The following is a 22,135-nucleotide window of genomic DNA, read 5'->3' on the forward strand; positions in this document are numbered from 1 at the left end:
AAAGGTGTTGAAAGAGTTTCTGTGGTGCTATGTCTGAAAATTCAGAGACCACCCTTGCATCCTCTGCTCGTATTTTATATCCTGTACTACGCGCTCAGCAAGAAGACATTTCCCCTTGGAAGAACAGTTGCCTTCCTGGCAATGTCTACAGTAAAATAACATTAAAAAGAAATACAAGTACACATGTATTAGGAAGTGAATGGTTCCTTTTATTACTGCTGGCCATTTATTAAAAAGGAGATGGTTCTGGTTTAATTAACCCAGTTGAGAGTAGCAGATGGGGCAGAATGTCTTGCAGCGATAAGACAATTCCGAAATGGCACCAGATGTTGGAAGCTGTCCCTGGTGGTGTTTGAGTGCAGCACAGATGTTCCAGTCCCACCTGGCTGCTTCCTAAGCACTGCAGGCTAAGCAGCTGTGATGTAACCTATATAATGTACGCAGAACACTAAAAGCAAAATAATTGAACTGCTGCAGCTTCTTCTGAGGGCGGGACAGCTTGGAGGTGAAATCTTTGAGGACAAACAAATAAGGTCAACTTCTTGGCTTCCTCTGGTCAGTGGAATCCCTGCTTAAAAGAAGTACCAACCATCACTAGGTGATTTTTGTAACTCTTCTGAGTTTATTTTAAAAATCAACTTTACAATATGGTTCTTAAATCTGCTTTTATACCTTGGCCATATCTTTTTAGTGAAAAATTGTTACCATGCTGTATTCAGAAGTTAATAATTTATATGCTGTATACAAATGTCTGGTTGGAAAACTTAATATTCTTGCTGTAGAAAGGAAGTAAACTTACAAAAAAAATGAACACAAGTGCAAGCTCTGTCCTTGAAATCCTAATTCAAGATCATTGCAGAATCATTCATGCTTTAGGTAACACAAAAACTAAATATAAGGTGACATGTAATTTTCAGAGGAAGCATAATAAATTAACTTTTATACAATAAGAATGTTTGGCCTTTTTATATTATACTTCCAAATTTTTAATTTTACGAAGTGCCAAACTGGTAGCATCCCTCCCTAGTTAAAAACTTGTTAATCATTTTAATATCTCTGAATTGATTTTAGAGGTGACAAAAACTTGCATGTTTTGGTTCTTCCCATGGAAAACAAAGCTGCAAGATCTGCAAGGCAGTTGGAAATAATCCAGTTTATTGTTACTCAGGCTTGTATAAACATAGTGTGGGGATGAACAGGAAAGCAGAGCTGACTTAGGGAACAGAATCAATAAATCCATCGTGTCAAGTGCAGAACTACTTTTCTTCATAAATCCCACATGCAGTTGTTGCAGTGGATCCTTGCACAGTCCCGTAACAGCTTTTGGCTTCCCTCTGTTCCTAGGTGGATCAAGTGACCCATTTGGAGGATTTGCTGATTTTAGTTCACCTGCTGCTTCAGCGAGTTTCCCATCGTCTCAAGGTAGGATGGATTTAGGGATTGCAGTGCTGTTGAAGGGTGGAAGGGAGGGCAAGAGATGCCACGTGGCATTATTGAAAGTCCCTTCCCTTTCCAGGGTAAGCTGTGTGTGTTTAACTGGACCACAAGTGCTCTGGGAGGAAGGAAGATGCAGCCTGGCTCAGTGCATGTGCAGACATTTTACCTGCAGACAGACAAGCTTGTCAGGAGACATGGCCACCATCTGAAAAGGTTTCCCTTAAAATTGGACTGGAAATCAATAAAATATGCTTGGAAACCAGCTAAAGCAATCCATTTTCCTTTGGTGGAATGTTTGTGAGATCCTGCAGGGCTGCAGACAGCCCTGGAGTGGGGAGAGCTGGCTGGTTGTCCTTTGTGTGAAGTTAATTTGAGCAGGACTGTTGTTTGTGACAGGGGCTTCTCAGCCAGGGTACAGGATCAAGTACAAAATGAGAAAAGAACAGCGAAGAGGCCAAGTAGCAAATTTACCTGGGAGCCAGCTTTTTGTCAGCATGTTTACATCTCCTCCTTAATTTTGCTGTGTTGGGAAGGCTCTGTTGGGCCTGGATTAGTTGATAGACCTTCAGTTTATTGGTAGGAAAGAACTGCTCTGGTTTTTTGCAGACTTTTACAGTCAAACCCAAGTTGTTTTGCAAACACAAAGCTGCCTACTATGCAAATAACTCCTGTGTTAATACAGTCTAAATTGATACAATCCTTTATCTGCATTAACATGATTAATCTATTCCAATCACCATTATGCAAGGGACAGGGAGTCCTGTGAAATGATTAATCATTCCTGAACAGTGTAAGCCCCTCTAGAAATCTTTTCCTTCTTGATTAATCATCTTTGAAGTCCTATGGAAGGGGCAAAACCTTCTCCCTTTTACCCCCACTTCCATTATTGGTGCTCAGTGCACAGGTCTGAACACAGAAGGAGCACACTCAGCATTTACTTATCTATCAAGAATATTTAAAGTAGGTTTTAATTTTTAATATGTAATACTAATTGAAACATTCTAATATAGTGCCTCTTTGTGAGGAAGATCAAAGCAAATGTTCTAGTAAGGCCCTGAGCTAATGAATATTAGCCCATTTCACGCACTGAAATTGCTGGCAATACTTGGATTTTGTGAACAAATTTACTCTTCTACTATTCTTTAAATTGTAATGTGTTGGTAAAGAGAGATGACTAAAGGTTGAAGGTGTATGTTGATAAATATTTACACAAAGTTAAAAGACTGCTGCAGTTACCCATGAGTGGGTGGAATACATTATGGAAGCAGCCTTTGCATAGGGCAGGAAATAGAAACTGGCACTGGATTCATCTGCCCCAGCTCTACTTGTTTGAGTCTTTGTTCAGTCAGCTAAAAACATCCAAGAAATGACTTAGAAGTTCACCAGCACTCAAAGTTCATTTCCTATGGCAGTGCTGTTGTTTGTGATGTAGCTGAAGTACCAAAAGTGAATCAGTGAGAGACTCAAAAAGCTGAGCTGGCCAGTGGCCCAAGCTCAGAGTGTGATTCACAGTGTAGCCTGGGAGCTGTTAAAATGGTGTTGCTTTATATTCAGCATCTTGTTCAAATGCTGTTTTAGCTTTTCTTTCTCCATCACTGCTGTGAATTAACACTTTCCCTGTTAATAGGGAAACATGTGTTTTGAGGGAGGGAACATCTCCTCCTGTTTGATTCCAAGGTTTGACACGCTCTCAGTTCACTTGTTTGTGTCACATCTGTGATGCTGAAGAGGTGCCCTTGCAGGTGTCTACAAACAGCTCGTGCTGTTGGCTCTGCATTCGCAGAGAAGTACAGAGAGAACTCTGAGTTCTGTGTTCTGATTTAAACACTTGTCTCCAAAAACCTCATCTATTGACATGGAACAGTGTTTAAGTGATGAACTTCAAGAGTTCAACTAAGCTGCTGCTGAGAGACATGATTGATCCAAGATTGGATTTCTGCTTCAAATCAAGGCATTACTTCAGGAATCAAATTTTAAAAACCTAATGTGTTTTACATGAGCACTTCATGGATGGCAAGTGCTTATTCCTTATCACCTCAAATAAGCTTTCCCTGGCAACCTGCTTTCTAAGTTCTGGGTTTTATTCCCCTCAGCATGGTTTCATACAAAAAGCTACAGTTGTGTACAACCAAATTTGGATGTAGTTGTCTTTATCATGATGGAGTTTGCTTTATCCAGTTGCTTGTTCCTGACAACTGCTCTCTCTGTAAATACCAGAATGCCAAGATGAAAGGTTGATAAATATTATCCGAGTTCTCAGTGTTCTGACTGTAGTCTCCAGTCCTACCCCAAGTTATCTTCCAGTTGTACTTCAACTGAAGCAAACCTGTCCCTGCTTGCCTGGCATCCACAGGTGACATCTTATAAAACATCTTCTACTTTCTGTGTACGGGTGTTTCATATTTCCTTTCGTACCTTGTTAAAATTGTTGGAATATTCATGAGAGGGAATGATGTCCAGATGGAGGTTCTACCTGCAGATGTTAATCTAGATGGGCACAGATCAGCTCTCGTTTGTTTCAGTTCATGGAGTATGGCATTTGCTCAGTGCATTTCTCTAAGTCTTTCTTCTCTGTCTTCCTTCCTCCCACACTGTTGCCTTTTTATTCAGGTACAGCAACAAGTGGAAATGGAGACTTTGGTGACTGGAGTGCCTTCAACCAAGCTTCTCCTTGTACCAGTGCTTCATCTGGAGAGCTCTTCAGCAGCACGGCACAGCAGCCAGCTCTAGAGCTCTTCAGTGCCTCACAGCCAGCTCCGGGCCAGCCTCCAGCTGCTTCCAATTCTATGGATCTTTTTGATTTGATGGGACCCTCTCAGACAACAATGACCTCCTCACAAAGCATGAATTTCTCCATGATGAGTTCCAATTCTGTGGGTGTCAGTTTACCCATGTCCAGGTCACAGGTATGCTGCTGTTGCTACAGTTTGCTAATGACCTTCTTAATCCCAGCTTTGAAAATGAATCCGTTCCTCTCCTGGAATGCATTAGACCTGATCACTCAGATGTGATCAGCATTTTGTCAAAAATGTTTCAATTGCCTCCTAAACAGAGAAGTCTCTCTTGAAGATGGGCTTCATTGCTCTAGAAGGTGTGGCTGCTCTTTTGGAGCAGTTGAGTTTGGTAGTGTAGAGCCATTCTCCATAGAATATTACTGGTTTCCAGCTCAAGTAGGTGGAGGTGAGGACTGGTCTGTTCTCCAAAAGACAGAAGTGCCTGCTGCAGTGAGTGGAAAGTGGTTTGGAAACTGTAATGAATCAGCTTGGTATTAGGAGAAAAGAATCAGCATGTTTGAGTTCAAACCTTGGCTGCTGCTGGTCACTGTCACTCCACACTGATGTGGGACTTGACCTCTGCTTACAAATACTCTTCCAATCTAACTGTGGAACAGCACTTGGCAGCCCTGCTTTGGAAGAGCTAAACTTCTTCACTTTGTGGGTTTTTATTATCTTCTGTGGAAAACTAAGTACTTGTTGTTTAGTCCTGTTTCCTACCAGTAAATTGTTTCAAGTGAATCCCATCAAACTTTTCTTTTTTAGCCTCTGCAAAGCATGAACCCAATGATGCCGAAGCCTAACTCACTTTATAATGCAAGGACAGAGATGGTCCAGAAAAATGCAAGCAAAACTCTACCCTCAACTTGGTCAGATCCCAGTGTAAATATCAGTTTGGACAATTTAGTACCTGGGATGCAGCCTTCCAAACCCCAACAGCCATCACTTAATACCATGATGCAGCAACAGAGTAAGTGATCACTGCACTGTTTTGCACACTGAGTCCTGTCTGTGCTCCACAGGCTGTCCCTGAAATCCAAGGCTTCTGTCCATTACTGTTTTCCTTCCTTTAGTCACACCTGTTTCATAAAGCACTGTGACATTGTGAACAAGTGATGCTCTTTAAATGGAGATTGGTGTGTCAGGAGGCTGTGTCTGTGCAGGTTCTGCTGTAGAGCTTGGCCATTGCTGTATCTTGACTTTGGGCTTCCTAATCTTTAGAACTTCTTTAGAATATTTATTGGTATAAAATGATATTCATACCTTGAATAGAAGTTTTCTGAGTCTTCGTGCAGAAAACAGAGAAAGAAGTGGAATAGAGTCATAGAATCAATAGGGTTGGAAAAGACCTCAGGGATTGCTGAGTCCAACCTGTGACCTATCCCTGCCTTGTTACCCAGCCCAGAGCCCTGAGTGCCATGTCCAGTCCTTCCTTGGACACCTCCAGGAAGGGGGACTGCAGACGTCCCTGGGCAGCCCCTTCTGGTGCCAGTAAAGAAATTCCTCCTGATGTCCAAATCAGGAAATAGCTGCAGGCCTGGCCATCTTACCTGTGTTCACAGCAGTGACCACACAAGTTTCTTAAAATACACAAGCTCCTTCAGTATGGGCAGGTTCCACTCGGTGACTTCTGTGCTCTTTCTCCGCCGCAGATATGCAACAACCGATGAATGTCATCACGCAGAACTTTGCAGCTGTGAACCTCAGCCCTCAGCCCAACATGATGCCCGTGCGACCCCAGAGCAACGCGCTGCTGGCAGGGCCCATGGGGCTGGCCATGCCCGGGGTGATGTCGGGTGCCATGGGCGTGGCCTCCATGGCCCCCACGCCCATGATGAACCAGGGAATGATGGGCATGAACATGGGAGTGCCGGCCACGGGAATGGGCACAATAGGAATGGGGGTACCCAACATGGCTATGACCTCTCTGACTCCTGGGACTGTACAACCTAAGCAAGATGCCTTTGCAAATTTTGCCAATTTTAGCAAATAAAGATTGTAAAATAAATAAAGAAAATGAGATTAAAATAAAATAAATGGGCAGACCGAATGAAGGATTTTTAGCTGCACAAATATAGCTGGGGAAGGGATGGGAAACACTGATCAATACTTTTTTTTTTTTCTTTATCAGTTGAAGTGTCTACATAAAAAACCAAAAGCTATTTTCTAAGTGTTGAAATAACTAGTGTTCAAATTCTGGAGAGGTCAGAGATTCTTCTAAGGAATGTGTTGGATGATTTTGCAAAATAATTTGTATTAAGACCATCAAAAAAACCTTTCCTATGTAGAAGAACCAATTTTAACTTTGAGACTTGATGGAAGACTGGATTGGGGACTGGGTAAAAATGTTTGAATCTAATTTTATACTTTTCTTTTTTCTTGAAGAGCTTTGACTTTCTTTTCCCCCTCTCCTTGATCGCTTTGTCATAATTGGATCATTCCTTTTACTACCACTGAGTCCACAATTGTGAAGTCACTCAAGTACTATGATCAGTTTTTTATAAGAATATATATTTTTGTCCAAAAATGGCTTACATATGTGACTATGGCTAATTCAAGGGGACCTGGAATGTATATATACTTTTGCTAATGTTCCAGCCACACTGCTGTATTATCCAAATTTTTATTGTAAAAATCCTCTCTCAGCAATTTGGTGATCAACAGATTTTTGGGGTCTTAACGTGCTTCTAATGTTACAACAGATATCCCTTGCAAGTCTGGAAGAAGCTTTATCCAAGACTGCTGGAAGGTTTCCTTTCAGAAAACTCCAGGGAATGCACTTCCTTGGAGTTCTTTTCCAGTGGCACTTGGCATCCTTTGTAGCACAGATGTCCCTAAGGAGCCACTGGTTTAGGGCATCAGCAGCAGGTGAATCACGCTTCAGTGATGTAAATCTAGAACCGAACTTAATCCAATGGCGTTGGATCCTGACTTTTATACAACACTTGGTGATTCTTTTGTGTAAATATGGCATTAGCAGCTGTGGAATCCAATAGAGGAGTAAAAAATATATATATATTAATAAAGGAGACCTGTAGCAGTCAAAGATTTTACCGATTTACTGAAAGCAAAAGAATGAATTAAGGTTTTGGGGAGTTTTGTTTTTCCTTCTGTAATTCTGCATTTAAGTTCACATGAATCAAGATTTTAGAATCTGGAACACAAAGACATTGTTATATTCACAAGCTGGGAATATTGTTAAGAATAAGCACTATACTATAGGTATGAAATTATTGCCTCCCTTTTCTTATGTTGGATTTCTTTTTTATTATTAAATTGATAAAACTTTGTTTCCATTGTATTCATAATGTTCTGTTATACATAACATTAAAATGTTCATTAAAATCAATGTTGGGCTGCTTTCCCTTTCATTCCATTTGACGTTTATGAGAGCATTTGGGAAAAAAAAATAATTATAATTTGGGCAAAGTAATTTTTATAAATAATTTAGAATTGTTTAATGACTTCTTATCTGAAGCCTTTCCTATCTGGCTCTACCGTTAGGAATTAAAAATGAAGCAGGCAAGATATCCTGACCCGCTCCAGCCTTGCTAATGCTCCATCTACAACATTTCTAATTAGGCAGAAATTCATGTACTTCAGCTAAGTGGTAATGAAAAGTGATTCATTTGCTGAATAAGAGATGAGAGTGAGTGTAATTAGCTGACTGCGGTTTTTAATCTTTCAACAATTCAATGTGTTTAAATTAGTTTCAAAGAATAGGAGCTTTCAAGTGTTGTTACATCAAAGTAATCAAGGCAGCCTTCAACGGCTGAGTAGGAGAGATGGCTCTGGTTCCTGTTCTGAAACCTTTACACTTCTTTGGAATAATCATCTTCAAACCCTCTCGTTGGAGCAGATGGGAAGGCTCAGACTGGTTCAATGTATGCAGAATTGTGGTGGGAAGGAAGCTCCTTCCAGGGCTGAGGAAAGCTGAAGCTGGAATCAGTGTTGTTATCCTGTCCCAAAGGGTGCAGTGCTTCTCAATCCTCCTTGGAAGCTTTTGGGATGAGTAGGATGAGTCTGTTCCTCATGCTGTCCTAAGGAGGGTTTGGCCAGTGCAATAGTCAGCTTTGAGTTGTAGGACCATGTCCCTGTTCAGGTTGTTCACATCTCCTCAGAGGAACCCTTGGTTTTGCTTCTAGCTGACACTGGTGATAAGAGAGCAGATTTGTCAGGGGTTGGAGTGACTAGGCGAAAGCCTGGTCACTTTGTGGTGGGTCTTTGTGCTTGTGCCAATTCCACCTTAGTCAAGGGTGCCCTGGCTCAGGGAACAGCCATAGGGGTGATCTCTGTTTATCCCATGAATCAATATCCTCCTCACAGAGCAACGTGTGTGGAGTGTGAGGAGCAGCTTTGTCAGCCAGCCAGATCTCTGCAGGTGGGTGAGAACAAAGTCCTTCAAACCAAAATAAACATCAGAAAGAAACCCTGGAAAGATTCCTTCAGAACATGGGCCGGGTGCATCCCTGTGCATCTTTTTCTGCAGTGATGAGAGCCTGGAAGTTTTCTCCCCAGTTCAAGCACGTGGATCACAGGTAGCAGTGCTTAGCAGAATGTTGTTTATATCTTTATTTAAAGACTGAATATAAAATGGGTATTTGCTTGAAACAGTATTGAACTTAAGATAAATACCATAAAATGTTTCCATTTCTGACATTTCAGGTATGAACAAAATATCTTTAAACTAGAAATTTCCTTTCCTGGTCAAAATACAAATGAGCTACTGAGTGAATGGGGACAGATCCACCAGTTACCACCTGCTGCATTAAAGAAGTCAAATATAACCAAAATCATGCTGCTGTGTTAGTACAACTGCTTTCTTCATTTTTGAAGCCAGGTCCAGCTGTACCTGTGAGCTCTCCAGAAGGGTTTGGCTGGCTGGGTGTTGTATATCTGGATACAGAAACATAGAATTCAATATATAGAATTACATGATTCTATAAATCACCTGTGTGTTTGGCCCTGAGAGTTAAACTTTTACCACCTCTGGATTCTGTAGCTTCTAAACTTTAAAAGAGTTCAATTAAAATGAGGGCAATCCTTTGTAAAGGTTGTCTCTACTTCAGAAAGGGAGAAAAGAGCAGCAAAACCCAACTCTGTGGGTTTTTTATAGAATCATTAAAAAAATGCATCTTGATGTGTACAAAGGAGTAATAAATTCCAGCACAGGTGCAAGTTCAGTGATAACTAGAGCATCCACCATGTTCTACAAAAGAAATTATATTCAAAGCAGCTAAACAAGGGTATTTATAGCAGCATCTGTTTCAGCTCTTATCTGTCAGCTAAGAACAGTCTGACACAGCTTAGGGGAGGTGGGGGAGGGATTTATCAATGAAGTGTTTACATAATGCAGGCAGGCATTGTATACTCAAGGTGATACCAGCTATAACAGGATAACAAATATCTAAAGACACTTTTATTCTCAGAGGCCTTTGCTCCAGGAGTCACTCTACAAAATTGCCTCCATGTTCCTCTGTGCTCGACTGTAAACACGCTCATAGCAGATGACATTTTATAGTGTCATCGCTGCCTTCTGATTAAGGCTTTTAATGCTGGGGGCATTTTTGCTTTTAATTTTTTTCCTTCCTCACAGGTTTTATTCCAAGGTGTCACTGACTAAAATTTAGAATTGTTTCAGGTTTCCAATTGTTTCAGGGTTTCAAAGTGTTCTTCCTGTCCTGGTGATGGAAATGCAGCTCCTTCTTGGGACAGAGTGGGGCTGTTGCTGTGTGCAGTTAGCTAAAAACCACAATCCCCAGGAACCCTTTTTGCCCAGATCCCATGGACTTGGAGCTGACTTTAATGCTTAAAACATTTCCATGGAGGTGGTGGTGGTAGCAGCCCTGCTTCTGGGAGCTGCTTTTAGAGCTTTGAGGAAAGAAGTTGCAAAGACATCTCAGTGAGCTGGGTTAATGTTGTGAGACTCAGAAGGATGGCCCCTGGAATTTGTAAGTCAATCTCTACAGCTTGTTCAATGATCTGGTCACAGTTTTATCTAGCTGGGATGCTGAGGAATTTTTCTTCCCCGTGTAAAATGACCTTTAAAAACTGAGATGTGTCTCATTTTCATTTTTTATGTGTTTCTGCAGCTACTATTCACCTAAGGAATGATAAGAGGTAAGAGAAAATCTTCAGAATAGGGAAAGTGAAGAAAGGTGCCTTTGCAGAACTCAGTGTATCCCTGGATGCAGCTGGGGGTTCTTTATGTGGAGTAATCCAGTCTCTACCACATAAATCCTGTGTGTGTAACACAGTGAAGGCTCAGCTCATCTCTGTTTTTAAAAATGTCTTTACTCCTCACAAATTTCCAATTTTTTTTTTTCTTAAATCGTGCCATAAGGTACTGGCTCAGTAATTAACTGGTTCTTTAATCGAGCTACAATTACTTTCTTTCACGAGAAGGGAAAAAAAAGAATGTATACCAAGACAGAGCTACTTTCGACATCTGGGAACCTCCTAACAGCTGGCTATCTAATGAATATGCATCTGCTTAAGAGGCTGTAGGCCATTAATAAACCAATAGATATAAAACAGAAACAATCTTTGTCAGCTTCAAATGAGATTGGATGCAATGTGCTGTGAAGTGTCACTGTCACATTGAATCGAGCCGGGGAGGTTAACGGCGGCTCCGCGGCGAAGGCGGAAAAAGCGGCTCCAGCGCCAGGGCAGGGACAGGGCTGGGCCGAGCTCTGCGGGTGGCTGCTGCTGCCTTTCACCTCCTCATTTCTCCTGGTACCACTTGGGTTTGTGGCCTTTTATTTGCCACTCCAGCAGTTGTGTCTTTTTGGGTCTGAGGAGGATGTGGGGCTTCCCACGCTTATTGGAGCAATGCAGGAATCGCTCACATGAATAAATGACTGGGGAGAAGTTACAGGAATGTGATAAAAATGCACCTATTTGACTGAGACCTGGGGCTTTGTAAGGAGGCTCAGAACAGCATGTGTTGCTGTGTTGTACAACAGCATTGTTGTAGGGTGAAATAAATCCCCTTAAAACAGTGACAGCAACCTCATGGGACTGTACAGGTATCTCTGACCCCTCAAGAGTTGTATCTGCACTAGTTGGAACATAGTTGTTCCAAGGAGGGAAGCTCATGTTGTCCCGATCTGTACCACATTTGGTACCTTACAGTTGTTCTGTGCCTTTGTTTCCTGTGGCAGTTCCCATAAGATGTGAGATGGATTTATTTTAGGGCTCTCTATCCCTTCTGCACAGCCTATGGTAGTCCAGTATGTCCTTCCTTTCAAGGGATGGTCACTCCATGCAGTGGCCTCTCGCAGCAGTGAGGAATGGTACCAAGGTGGCATTTTCCTAGGAGAAAATCCATTATTTCAGCTCAAGCCCCACTACTGGAACAGGGCACTGTCAGCTGCAGTAGAGCTGGGCTGCAGGCACCCCTGGGATGGGGGCAGGAGCAGCATTTATTTTTGGGTTTGGGGTCCTGGAGTAACAGTCTGATACCTCACCTGGACTCTGCTTTAGAGCCAGACTTACAGCACATATGTTTCAGTTCCCAGGAAACTCTATAAATTGAGATCTGGAAATTTGGAGTTTTCTTTGCAGCTCAATTGTAAAGGGCAGCCTTCAATTTAGCAGAAATTGTAACATGAAGCTTTTTGCCCACGGATTTACAGGTTTTTGTTACAAGAAAATGGAAGCAAGAGAAGTTAAAATGGGAAGATGAGTGCTCTATAATTACTGCAGATCTTACTAGCAGCTTCTCAAGAGAGAAAATTTGCACTTTGTATCATCACATCAATATAATTTAAACCAAAATCTGTTAATAAGATTGACTTAATTCCTAGAATAGTGTTTGTCTTACCCTTAGTTTTAAGACAGCAGATTACTCAGTCTCTTTCAGAGTTGCAGCCGCACTGGTGACAAGTTTAACTTCTGAGACCTGAAGTTTTACTTCAAGGTTTGGTGTAAAGGGGAGGTGTAAACCTCTGCACTAGAGCTGAGCTGGCTTCTGCAGGGCTGGAAATTTCTCTCCTTGCATCTCTGCTGCGCTACCCCCTGTGAGGAGAGCAGGTTGGTCAGTGAGAGCCGCCCACTGCCCTCCCCGGAGCTCTCCCTTCCAGCCCAGCAGCAGCAGCGCTCTCAGATGCCACGGTTTTATCTTTTTTGAGGCAGACAAAAGAGCACGAGGAAAAGGAGGGCTGTCCTTTTAAGTACTTTCACTTTTCAAGGTCATTTGTGGAGCTGTTATCAATCAGAAAGCTAAATCCATACAAAAAGCATCTATAATGAACCAAGCATATCTCCAACCTTATCCCTTCAGCTGAATACGAATTATCCAGGAAGGTGCTGCAGTAGCCACGTTCACCAAGTTCAACATATCATTTAAAAAGTAAGCAGAGAAGCCAGTACTATTGTGATTTGGCATCTATCTATTTCTTGTCTTTTTTTCTGTAATTGATTTATTAATTACAGCATCTTAATGATCTATTTAAAATAAATAAACCATTTACACCATTTCAAAGGTATTTTGTGATGTTCGGCTGATATTAAAATAGCACCAGCCTTATGTGCTTTTTCAGCAAGTGACCTAATTAGTTAATAAAGTAATTGAATATTAAAAAGGATGTTGCAAGTGATTAAAATTTAAGAGCCTTCAGAACATTATTAAAGCTATAAATCATACATCACTGTTTTAATTTGCATAGCTACAGAATTACTAATGGTCCCACATGCATAAGCTACTTGGCAATTAGTCTTTTAACAAACTGTTGGTGATACTATAGGGTTACCAGAATCTTTCCCCATTTTTGATTTGCAAACAAAATCCGGGATTGGAGAACACTAAGGGTTAAATTCCTAAAAGCCAGGAAATTCGGTTCTTTCAGTTTTCTTTCTACCTGCCCCTTTTCCCTCCACTTTCCGGACAGGAGAGCACATCCTCCCAAGTCCCCCCGAGGTGTGTAAAGGAGATGAGGAAGTGTTTGCTCCCACCTTGGGCTTCCTGAACTGGCCTCCAAGTGGTTTTCCAGCCCAGTCTGATGTGCAGAAATTTCCCTACCTGGTGCTGGGCCATTTTCCATCTTCCTCTCATATACACACAACTGTCACTGAGCCACTTTCCTTCCCAGGAAGGCGGCACTGGGCAGCCGAAGGGAGCTGCTGACAGCCAGCGGTCATACCCGAGCTTTGTCCCACGGACATTGCCTTTGGGATGTGGGAGAACCACACCAGGTGCTCGTCACCTTCCATTCCCTGTGCTGGGGCTTGCAGCTCATAGGAAACCTCAAATATCTGCAAACAAAAAAAACAACAAAAAAAAAAAAATTGGAAAAATGATGGGAGCTTCTCGCCCTGCACCACGGGGCAGCCGTGGCGATGAGGGTCATCTGCCCACGGCCCCTGGCCGAGGCCTCGGGCTGGCTGCAGGCAGGAAGAGAGACAGGATGACAGTTTTCAACTTAATTAGACACAAACTGTACTGGCCGGATGAGCTGCCCCGGTTTCCCCTCTCTCAGCGTTCAGCATCTAGGCAGCGGCGGCTCCCGGGCTCGGCAATGACGGCCGGCAGAGCACGGTCCAGCGCACAGGCAGAGAGCGGCTCTGCCTCTGCCTTCAGCGCTCCAGCCTGACAAGAGGCGAACGGTGCTGGGGCAAAGGGAGCGACCCGGTGTGCGGCGGAGCACAGCCCGGCACCGGCAGCTCCGCTTGCCTCCGGAGAGGGAAAGCGCCGGAGCTCCGGCACAGCCGCGGTGTCGGTCCCGCAGCCGCTCCCCCGGAGCAGCCCTGGGGCTTGGATCGCACTGTCACCTCCTACCCGGGCTCCTGGAACGGCTGCTCTGCTCCTGTCCCAGGGCCAGACTCACAGCAAATGTGGGTGCCCGAGCAGCTGCTGATTATCCCACCGTTCTGTTTGAGGCAGGGCCTTCATAGAATCACAGAATCATGGAATGGTTTGGGTTGGAAAAGATCTTAAATATCATCTAATTCCAACCCTCCTGCTACCCAACCAACTTTCCACTAGACCAGATTGCTCAGAGTCCCATCCAGCCTGGCCTTGAACACTTCCAGGGATGGGGCAGCCACAACTTCCCTGGGCAACCTGTTCCAAGGCTTCAACACCCTCACAGCCAAGAATTTCTCTCTAATACCTAACCTTAACTTACTCTCTTTTCAGCGTGGAGACATTTCTCTCTTGTCCTGTCACTACACGCTCTTGTCCTCTCTCTCCCTGGGAGCTGGGATTTCAGCATCCCAGGATCAGGATCACAGGGACTGTGTGGCTCTTGCTCCCTGCTCCTTCCCTAGCCCCCTGCCCAGCTGGGTCGCTGCAGGTGGTTGCCTGAGTAAGCTGATACCCCTTCATCATATAAGCCTCAAGTCTTCTATTTTTTTTTATAAGTGGAAAAAGAAAAGACTTTACAGAACAGCATTCACAAGCGAAACAAGTTTCACCCAGTCAGCAGAAGCCTTGGCGTAGTTTTGGCTATTAAAGTGCTACACTACCAGAAGAATTTCCTTTTTGGGCAGCAAAAACTTTCCAGGAGTTTCCTTTGAAGCCTTTATTGAGGTCAGGGGCTGCAGTCTTTTGTAATCTCTCCATGTCAGCCTACAGCAGTTTTGAGGAGCCCTTACACTGGATATTGTGACCACCAGCAGCTCTTTGTTCATTAGTTTACACTTGCTAATAGATGTGAGACCAGGGAGGAGGATGCTCTGGGCGAGTGATCCACACTCTGCAGCACTAACACTTGCCATGATTGCAATAGCTGGAGACAGAACCACCCTCTTTTAAGGGTCTCTTTAATTAAAACACCAAGCTGAGGAATGGATGACTTCAGAGCATTTTGACCCAACAAGGAATGACAAGCATATGGCTGCTTTTAAAATAAACTAATTAATAGCCACTATCTTATCAGTATAAAACTGTCAGCACATGAGGAGGGTGGGCAAACCCAGATGCAAAGCATTTGTAAATGAGGCTACACACACACACAAATGTTACTGCAATACCAGCAACACACCAAGGAGCACACTTTGGAATATCCAGCTCCAAAGACAAACAGGAGGGGTCTGGAGTTAATTCCAATTCACACCTCTGGGCTGATTTTAGGGAAAGTTACCCACCTTGACTCCACCACCCAGTTTCTCTTCAATGTTGCAACATCACCTGCCAGCCCTCACAATGTGGGAAGGGGACCAGAGCCCACCTGGGGTGACACACCTGCCTTTGGACCAGCATACTCTGCCCAGTTGAGATAGTACCTTTTTAAATGCCTGGTTTTCAAAATACTACAACACAGGCAATTTCAGAAGTAAACACAGCCGGTGCTCCTCACCCAAACACCCTTTCCTGACACACAGTTGGTAACTGTCCCACATACACTAACTGCTCCTTATTCCACAGGGGATCCCTTCCCTGTGAGACACTCCTCACAAACACAACTAAAAGCCATTTCCTTGCTCTCACAATTACACTCTGGATGCAAAGAAGTCCTGCCAAGAGTATCCCCCACACCTTTTTTCAGCTTCTCACTGCTCTCATTTCCAAGCCTCCAAGGAAACTATAAGTAAGTTTTTCTCCAGTTGGTTTTTCCACCAGCTTTGGGATGGTGCCTAACAGTTGCTCACTTTCCCCCAAAAGAATCAGCAAGCAGCCCTTGTTCCCAGCAGAGGAGTGTAAGATCAGGAACGTTCTGCTTTCTGGTCCAGCTTGTCCCAGCTCACAGAATGGACCCTGGCTGACTCCAGCCCTGCAGCCCCAGCATCGCTCCGAACTCTTTCCTCTGAGCGTGGTGAGTATCCTGTTTGCCATCCTTCCTGCTGCTCTCTGCCATTAGCACGATAGCATCAGCTTTTCCACTTAAGCTCCCACATCCTTTTCCTGATCAACACTTTGTGCAATTGTTCCATTGACCACGCTCTGATGGAAAAAACGTACCAAGATTGAGCCTCATCCTCCGAAGGGCAGGACAGCAAGGGGCTAGTTTCCTTCTTCCAGCCTATTCTGGTGAATTTACCCAAAACTCTACCACATTCTCAAACAACAGCATTTTATAGGATTTACTTCACTGCATCATTGTGTATAAATGATTTGCGATTTCTGCCTGTAAATATGTGACAAGGTAGGGATACCCACAGAGTCTTGTTTTACAGCCTGGACAGCTATGCCAGCAGTCGCTGTTTCCTGATGTGTTCTAGCAGACCCAACACCAGCTCATGCACTCCTCCCACAGCCAGTGATTCCTCCAGCCACATCCTCATCCCTGCTGGACAGCTACAGGGCTCCTCTGCTCCTACACAAAAGACACCCACAGGAGTTCCCTGGCAGAGCTGTGCTGTCGCTCCTGCCTGGCCTGGCTGTGGTTTCCTCCACCAAGTGCTGCCTCCCTGCAGCACAGATTTGTGTCTGCACACTCCCTGTGACAAATCCATTGTTTTGCACATCATGGAGTTCCCTTTGCAGGCTGTGGTGCAAAGCAGAAGTCAACTTGCAGACATACACCTAAGCCAACACACAGGGACTAGGTCTTGACCAATGTGTGCCATCAGCCCCTGCTGTCAGCCCTGACCGGGAGGTGAGGGCTGCCCAGGGAGGTGGTGGAGTCACTGTCCTGGAGGTGTTCAAGGAATGACAGATACGGTGCTCCATGCTCTAGTCTAGCTGTCAAAGTGGGGATCAGCCACAGGTTGGGTTCAGTGATCCTGGAGGTCTTTTCCAACCTCAGTGGTTCTGTGACTGTGTGAGGACTCTGTCCCAGCGACTCCAGCCATGCCACCACTCCAGAAGGGCTGGTTTTAGTGGGGAACTTTGGCCTCTTGCGAAGGGACAGATGATGCTGTGCAAACACTGCTCACATGGCGGGGAGACACAGCACCCGGGGCCTGACCTGGGCCGCGTGCAGCATCGGGGAGCACAGACAGACACAAAGGCACAGATGGACACACACGGACACACACAGGCACAGACAGACACACACGGACACAGAGTCACACACGGATATACATACACACACACACACACACACACACACACACACACACACACACACACACACACACACACACACACACGGTGCCCCAGGAGGGCTCCAGGCCGTGTTTGGGGTCCCGCTGCCCCGCCGTCCCCTCACGGCCGCCGCGGGGTTTCCCTGCCCGCTGCTGCCCCCTGGCGGGGCGCGGGCCCTGTGGCGCCGCGGCTCTTACAGGCCGGGAGCGGGGAGGACGCGGGATCGGAACCGGGATCGGGATGGGCCCGGCCCGGCCCCGCAGCCCCCACACCGCACGGCTGGGGGTACCTCCGGTGAGCCCGAATCTCCCGTTTTTCCCGGAGGGAGCATCAGTGGACTCCTGCTCGTTAGAGCCCGCCTGGCGCTTCCATAGCTGCACAGCCCGGACCTAGGGAGAGGCTCTGGCTGAGATTCCCAGTGGAATAAAGAGAAGCCTGAAGGGCTGTAGCACACAGGGGAGTGTTTGGACAACCTTTCTGGAGCATTTAGTGCCCATGGAAGGGAAAAATCCAGAGCCCTGAAATTCTCCCCCATCCTCTTGCAGAAAGAGGCTCCTGAGTGGGAGCATCCCTCCAGCCTCTGCCTCCTGTCTGGGATGGGGTTGCCAGGCTGCAATGGCAATTACTCCTTCTAGCCATGGGCAGGGACACCTTCCACTGTCCCAGGTTGTTCCAAGCCCTGTCAAACCTGGCCTTGGATACTCCCAGGGATGGGGCAGCCACAGCTTTTCCGAGCAACATGTGCCAGGGCCTCCCCACCCGCAGAAGGGAGAATTTCTCCCTAAAAAGGCATCTCTGACCCAAACGTATCAGCATCACTTACCATGGGATTAGAAAAGTTCCTGGAAGTCAGGTTCCCCACTGCATATGCACACACTGGAGCAGATGTACATGGATGCTGGCTCTGGATCTCCCCAGTTCCTGGAAAACCATCTCCTGATGGCATTGTGGAAGACCACACACTAAGGTAACAGACATTTGAGTGAGCAGGCCACTGGTGGTTACATTTATCAACATAAAGTTCACTTCCCTTCTGCATCTCTAAGAGACAAGTATCATGGTATTGTTATTTTGTAGATTAATACCCTTTTGAACACACAAATTACTGGTTTGTCCCCAGTTATGTGACTAGATAGCAGTGCTTTATTCACACCTGGGAGTCTCCACATCCAGCATCTGTCCTAACCACAGCATTCCCAGCTCCTTCACTGACACAATGCACATCACTGTATTGGTAGAACACAAAAAAAACATGCTTTGAGGCAAACTGTAACATGGAGATATTTATTGCATTGCAGTCTTAGCAATTTTAAATATAAACATTTATATCTGGAAAGCAGAATATTGCAAATTCAGTATTATCCAATATGTTTATAGCAGCATCAGCTTCCTAAGAAACAAAATGTTTAGGAAGACAGAGAAGGAATTGTTACAAACAAGTTACACCCTCATTTATCACCATCTGACCCAAACATGGAACTGCAGCTGTGAAACAGATATTGAAGTCACCAAATGTGACCTTGAAGACATCAGTGATTTCAAGACTGAAGAGTGTTTTTGTACCTGATTCCCCACATGGTTTTTGTGTGCCAAGGTGAGGTTAACTAACAGTCACGAGCCTGGAGAGGGCAGAGGGTTGATGTGTCTGCATTTCCTGACAGACGGAGTTTTGATAACAACGCTTGGCACTTGTATAGCGTTTACCACTTCCCCAGCTCCTCACAAGACAGGCAAGGAGTGCCCTTGGATGTGTTACAGCTGTGGAGTGTCAGGGAGAGGGATGGAAGTGACTTGCCAAGGCCGTTCAGTGAGAGGCAGTGAAAAGAGCAGAATTTGTCAGCCCCTGACTTCCACATCAGTCTGGTGGCTCATGCTGCTCCTCTGCGGCTCCCTAAGGAAGCTTTATGGGTGACTGATTGGTTAACAAGTCCCAGTCCGTGCAACTACAGTGGGTGTGTGCACCACCTGAAAAGAGGTCAACCCATCTGCTCCCCTTGTAATGCCCATTTTAGTTTTAGGGAAACCAAACATTTCTCTCATCTCGTCCTCTCAGAATAATGTGTCAGCTGAAGACACCTTGGCACAGCTGCACTTTGCTCTGAAGCAGTGGAAATCAGAAGCAATTGCTATAGGAGCAGCTTTCATTTCTTTCCTGAGGGAGAGCACTGATCTTTTGAGAGGAAAAAAGGATGGATATGTTTTCACACAAACTGATCAAACTACTTTTCATTCTAAACGAATAGAAGACTGACTAAAAGTCTCAGGTGTACTAATTTTTTTCAACAAAGTCATCCAGGTATACACCAGAAAGCTTAAAGCTAATAAAATAGTTATCCAGGAACATCAGGAGGCATTTCCCTTCCCTGACAGGCCTTCAGATTCCACCAGCTAAGAGCAAGAGCACTTACAGTGACATCTGAAAGGACTTACAAACATCATGACTCAAGCACCTCTGCTATTTCCCCATTAAAGTAGTCCTTTCTCCTGCATCCCAGGAGGCCAACAAGGAAAGCCAAGCCTCCTCCATCCGCACCTCAAAAGGGCAAATTTGTTTACTTCCATCTTCTCCCCCTGGGTTTCCCCTACAAAATGTTAAGAGGCTCAATCATTAGGGGTGGAACCTGGCAGAGATTCCAGGGGCAGTTCAGGTGCTCTGAAAGGCTCACAGCAAAAGGGAGGCTGCACTCAAGAGCTGGCTCAGCATCCTCCCCTTCATCTACAGAGTTCAGCTGCACAGTGCTGCCAGGACTGTGCCCAAGGCACAGGCTAGAAAGCCTCTTCCCATGTCAAGGAGTTATCACCACCTGAGTAATTCCTCTCCCCTCCTTTGCCTTTGCCTAATATCCCATCTAACGCTACTCTCTGTCAGTGTGAAGCCATTCCCTCATGTCCTGGCACTCCAGGCCCTTGTCAATAGTCTCTCTCCATCTTTCTTGTAAGCTCCCTTCAGGTACTCGAAGGCTGCAGTTAGGTCACCCCAAAGCTTCTCTTCTCCAGGCTGAACAATCCCAACCCTCTCAACCTTTCCTGGTTTGCAATACTTTAATTACAATCAGAATTTCACAAATTCCATAAAAACTTATTTTCCAACACTATTTCTAGTCAGCAGCAGCCTTTCCTAAAGTTCTAATGAACTGTCTTAGGATTGCTACTTGTACAAACTTGAATTTTTTTAAGCCAATGTCAAGAAGCTAAAGCATGAACTGAAGTAGTCCTGGGCTGCAGATGCTGCAGACCTCAGCATTCATATTTTACACTTGGCAGTGCAGGCAGGAGAGAAAACATCCTCATATTAATTGGCAGTATTTGCAGATATGCTCTGAGGCAGACACCGGTATATACCTGAGCAGTTTCTCAGGCAAGAGCTGTCCTGGCTGAGGGAGTCACTGCATCACCTCTGATAAGGTGCAGGGCTGTGCCTTCCAATTTTATTCAGTGGCACAGCTTGCAGTGTAAATTGGTGCTTATAACTCTGATCTTTTTAATGAAAGACGGAATTTTACCTGGAGATAAACATCTTCATAAACTGTGTTTTCAGTCCGCTGTCCCTGCTCCATTTTCCTTCAAGATTCTGGATGAAATACTTTCCACCTGTCTCAGTTAGGTCAGTGCTATTAAGAAACAGGGTGAGTGTGAGCAGAATGTTGGACAGAATGTCAAATTCAATAAAAATTAGACACTTTCTTTCTGTTTTTTTTTATCCTGCACACCTCTTCACCCAGTGATTCACATGTGCAAGTGGGTGACTGCAGCAACAAACTAGGAAAACCTAACACTTTGTGAAAGAAAATAAATAACAAAATTATTTTTAAAAGTATTCAAAAAATCAGTTTACTCCAAAAAGTAATGTTATCCAAGATAAATAATTCTTCTGACCAAATAATTCCAAAAATCTAAAGAGAACAGTATGAAAATCAACAATAGCCAAAGGCTCTCTGGACTCAAAACTGGATGGGGTAACATTCCTTAGGGAAGGGTAAAAATCAGTGGGCACTCAGACCTGTTCCTGCTGAGACACTGCCATGCTGAGGGGGAATGCTGCAAAAGAAACAATGAATCCAAATACTGAAGGAGAAGAAGCAGATGGAAAACAGCACTCACTGATTAATTCAGTAATCACCTGCCGAGGACATGCTAAGTACTTCACTGTAGGTCAGAAAAAAATCTTCCAGACAATTAACAATCTGGACAAGTCAGTTGAGAGAAGGAACCAAACCCACACTTTTTTATAAGCCTTTTCTCCCCTTTGGCCTTACCTTCTTTACTACCACAGCCAAAGAAGTGTTTGATAAAAATGAAGCACCTGTGCAAAAACATTTCCTAAGAAATAATCCCAGAAATGAGAGGTTATTTTAAAACTTTCTCAAATTATCCCAGTGCTTCTTCAAAGTTATTGCAGAAAACTTCTCCCTGCAGTAACTGGGTACCTCACCCCAAACACGCTTTAAGAGCCTCTGCTGAGCACCAGGCTGAGTAAAGTCCTAGAGATACAGGACAGGTGGCAACCTGTGGATCCTTTCAGGGAGGATTTCACATCTGCCCAAAGCTTTTGCACTCTCACATTGCTCTCTGTTTCTTACTCTTCCTTAGCACAAAGATTTTGGTGTGTCTGTGCTCACAGCATCACTGCAGCAAGAGAGAAAGGGCTGGGAGCAAAGAACTTTTTGAACAAAAAATTTTATGTTGAGTTTGGAAAAGGAAAACCATAGAAAGAAACAACCAGAAACAATTAAGAAAAACACTGGAAACCAAAGCTCATTTGTTTCCAAAGCTTGTTTTCTTTTTAAAACAGATTTAGGAGGATACTTAATTGAGGTAGAAGAATTAATTTCTGAACATGACATTCAACTTTAAATAAACTTTAAATTATCTGAAGTATTGAACAAGCAAGTGACAACACACCCACAGGATCACTTGCTTCATCACGATCGCAATGCTTTAAAGAGACTAAATC

The 22,135-nt window shown here is 44.4% G+C and overlaps 1 protein-coding gene across 2 annotated transcripts in view; it reads left to right on the top strand.

The window, feature by feature from the left end:
- Nucleotides 1-7,560, top strand: part of CLINT1 (clathrin interactor 1) — a 47,138-nt gene extending 39,578 nt beyond the window's left edge. For both annotated transcript variants that reach the window (XM_005523620.3, XM_014253224.2), the window contains exons 9-12: nucleotides 1,345-1,422; nucleotides 4,048-4,343; nucleotides 4,977-5,181; nucleotides 5,864-7,560. In XM_005523620.3, coding sequence (XP_005523677.2) covers nucleotides 1,345-1,422; nucleotides 4,048-4,343; nucleotides 4,977-5,181; nucleotides 5,864-6,204 — 920 coding nt within the window. In that variant the 3' untranslated portion in view covers nucleotides 6,205-7,560. The remainder of the gene's footprint in view (nucleotides 1-1,344; nucleotides 1,423-4,047; nucleotides 4,344-4,976; nucleotides 5,182-5,863) is intronic.
- The last annotated feature ends 14,575 nt before the right edge of the window (nucleotides 7,561-22,135 follow it).

The sequence above is a fragment of the Pseudopodoces humilis genome, chromosome 17 (genome assembly GCF_049639895.1).
Source record: "Pseudopodoces humilis isolate 2021_Gansu_Grassland_sample_001 chromosome 17, ASM4963989v1, whole genome shotgun sequence".
In the NCBI taxonomy this organism is placed as follows: Eukaryota; Metazoa; Chordata; class Aves; order Passeriformes; family Paridae; genus Pseudopodoces; species Pseudopodoces humilis.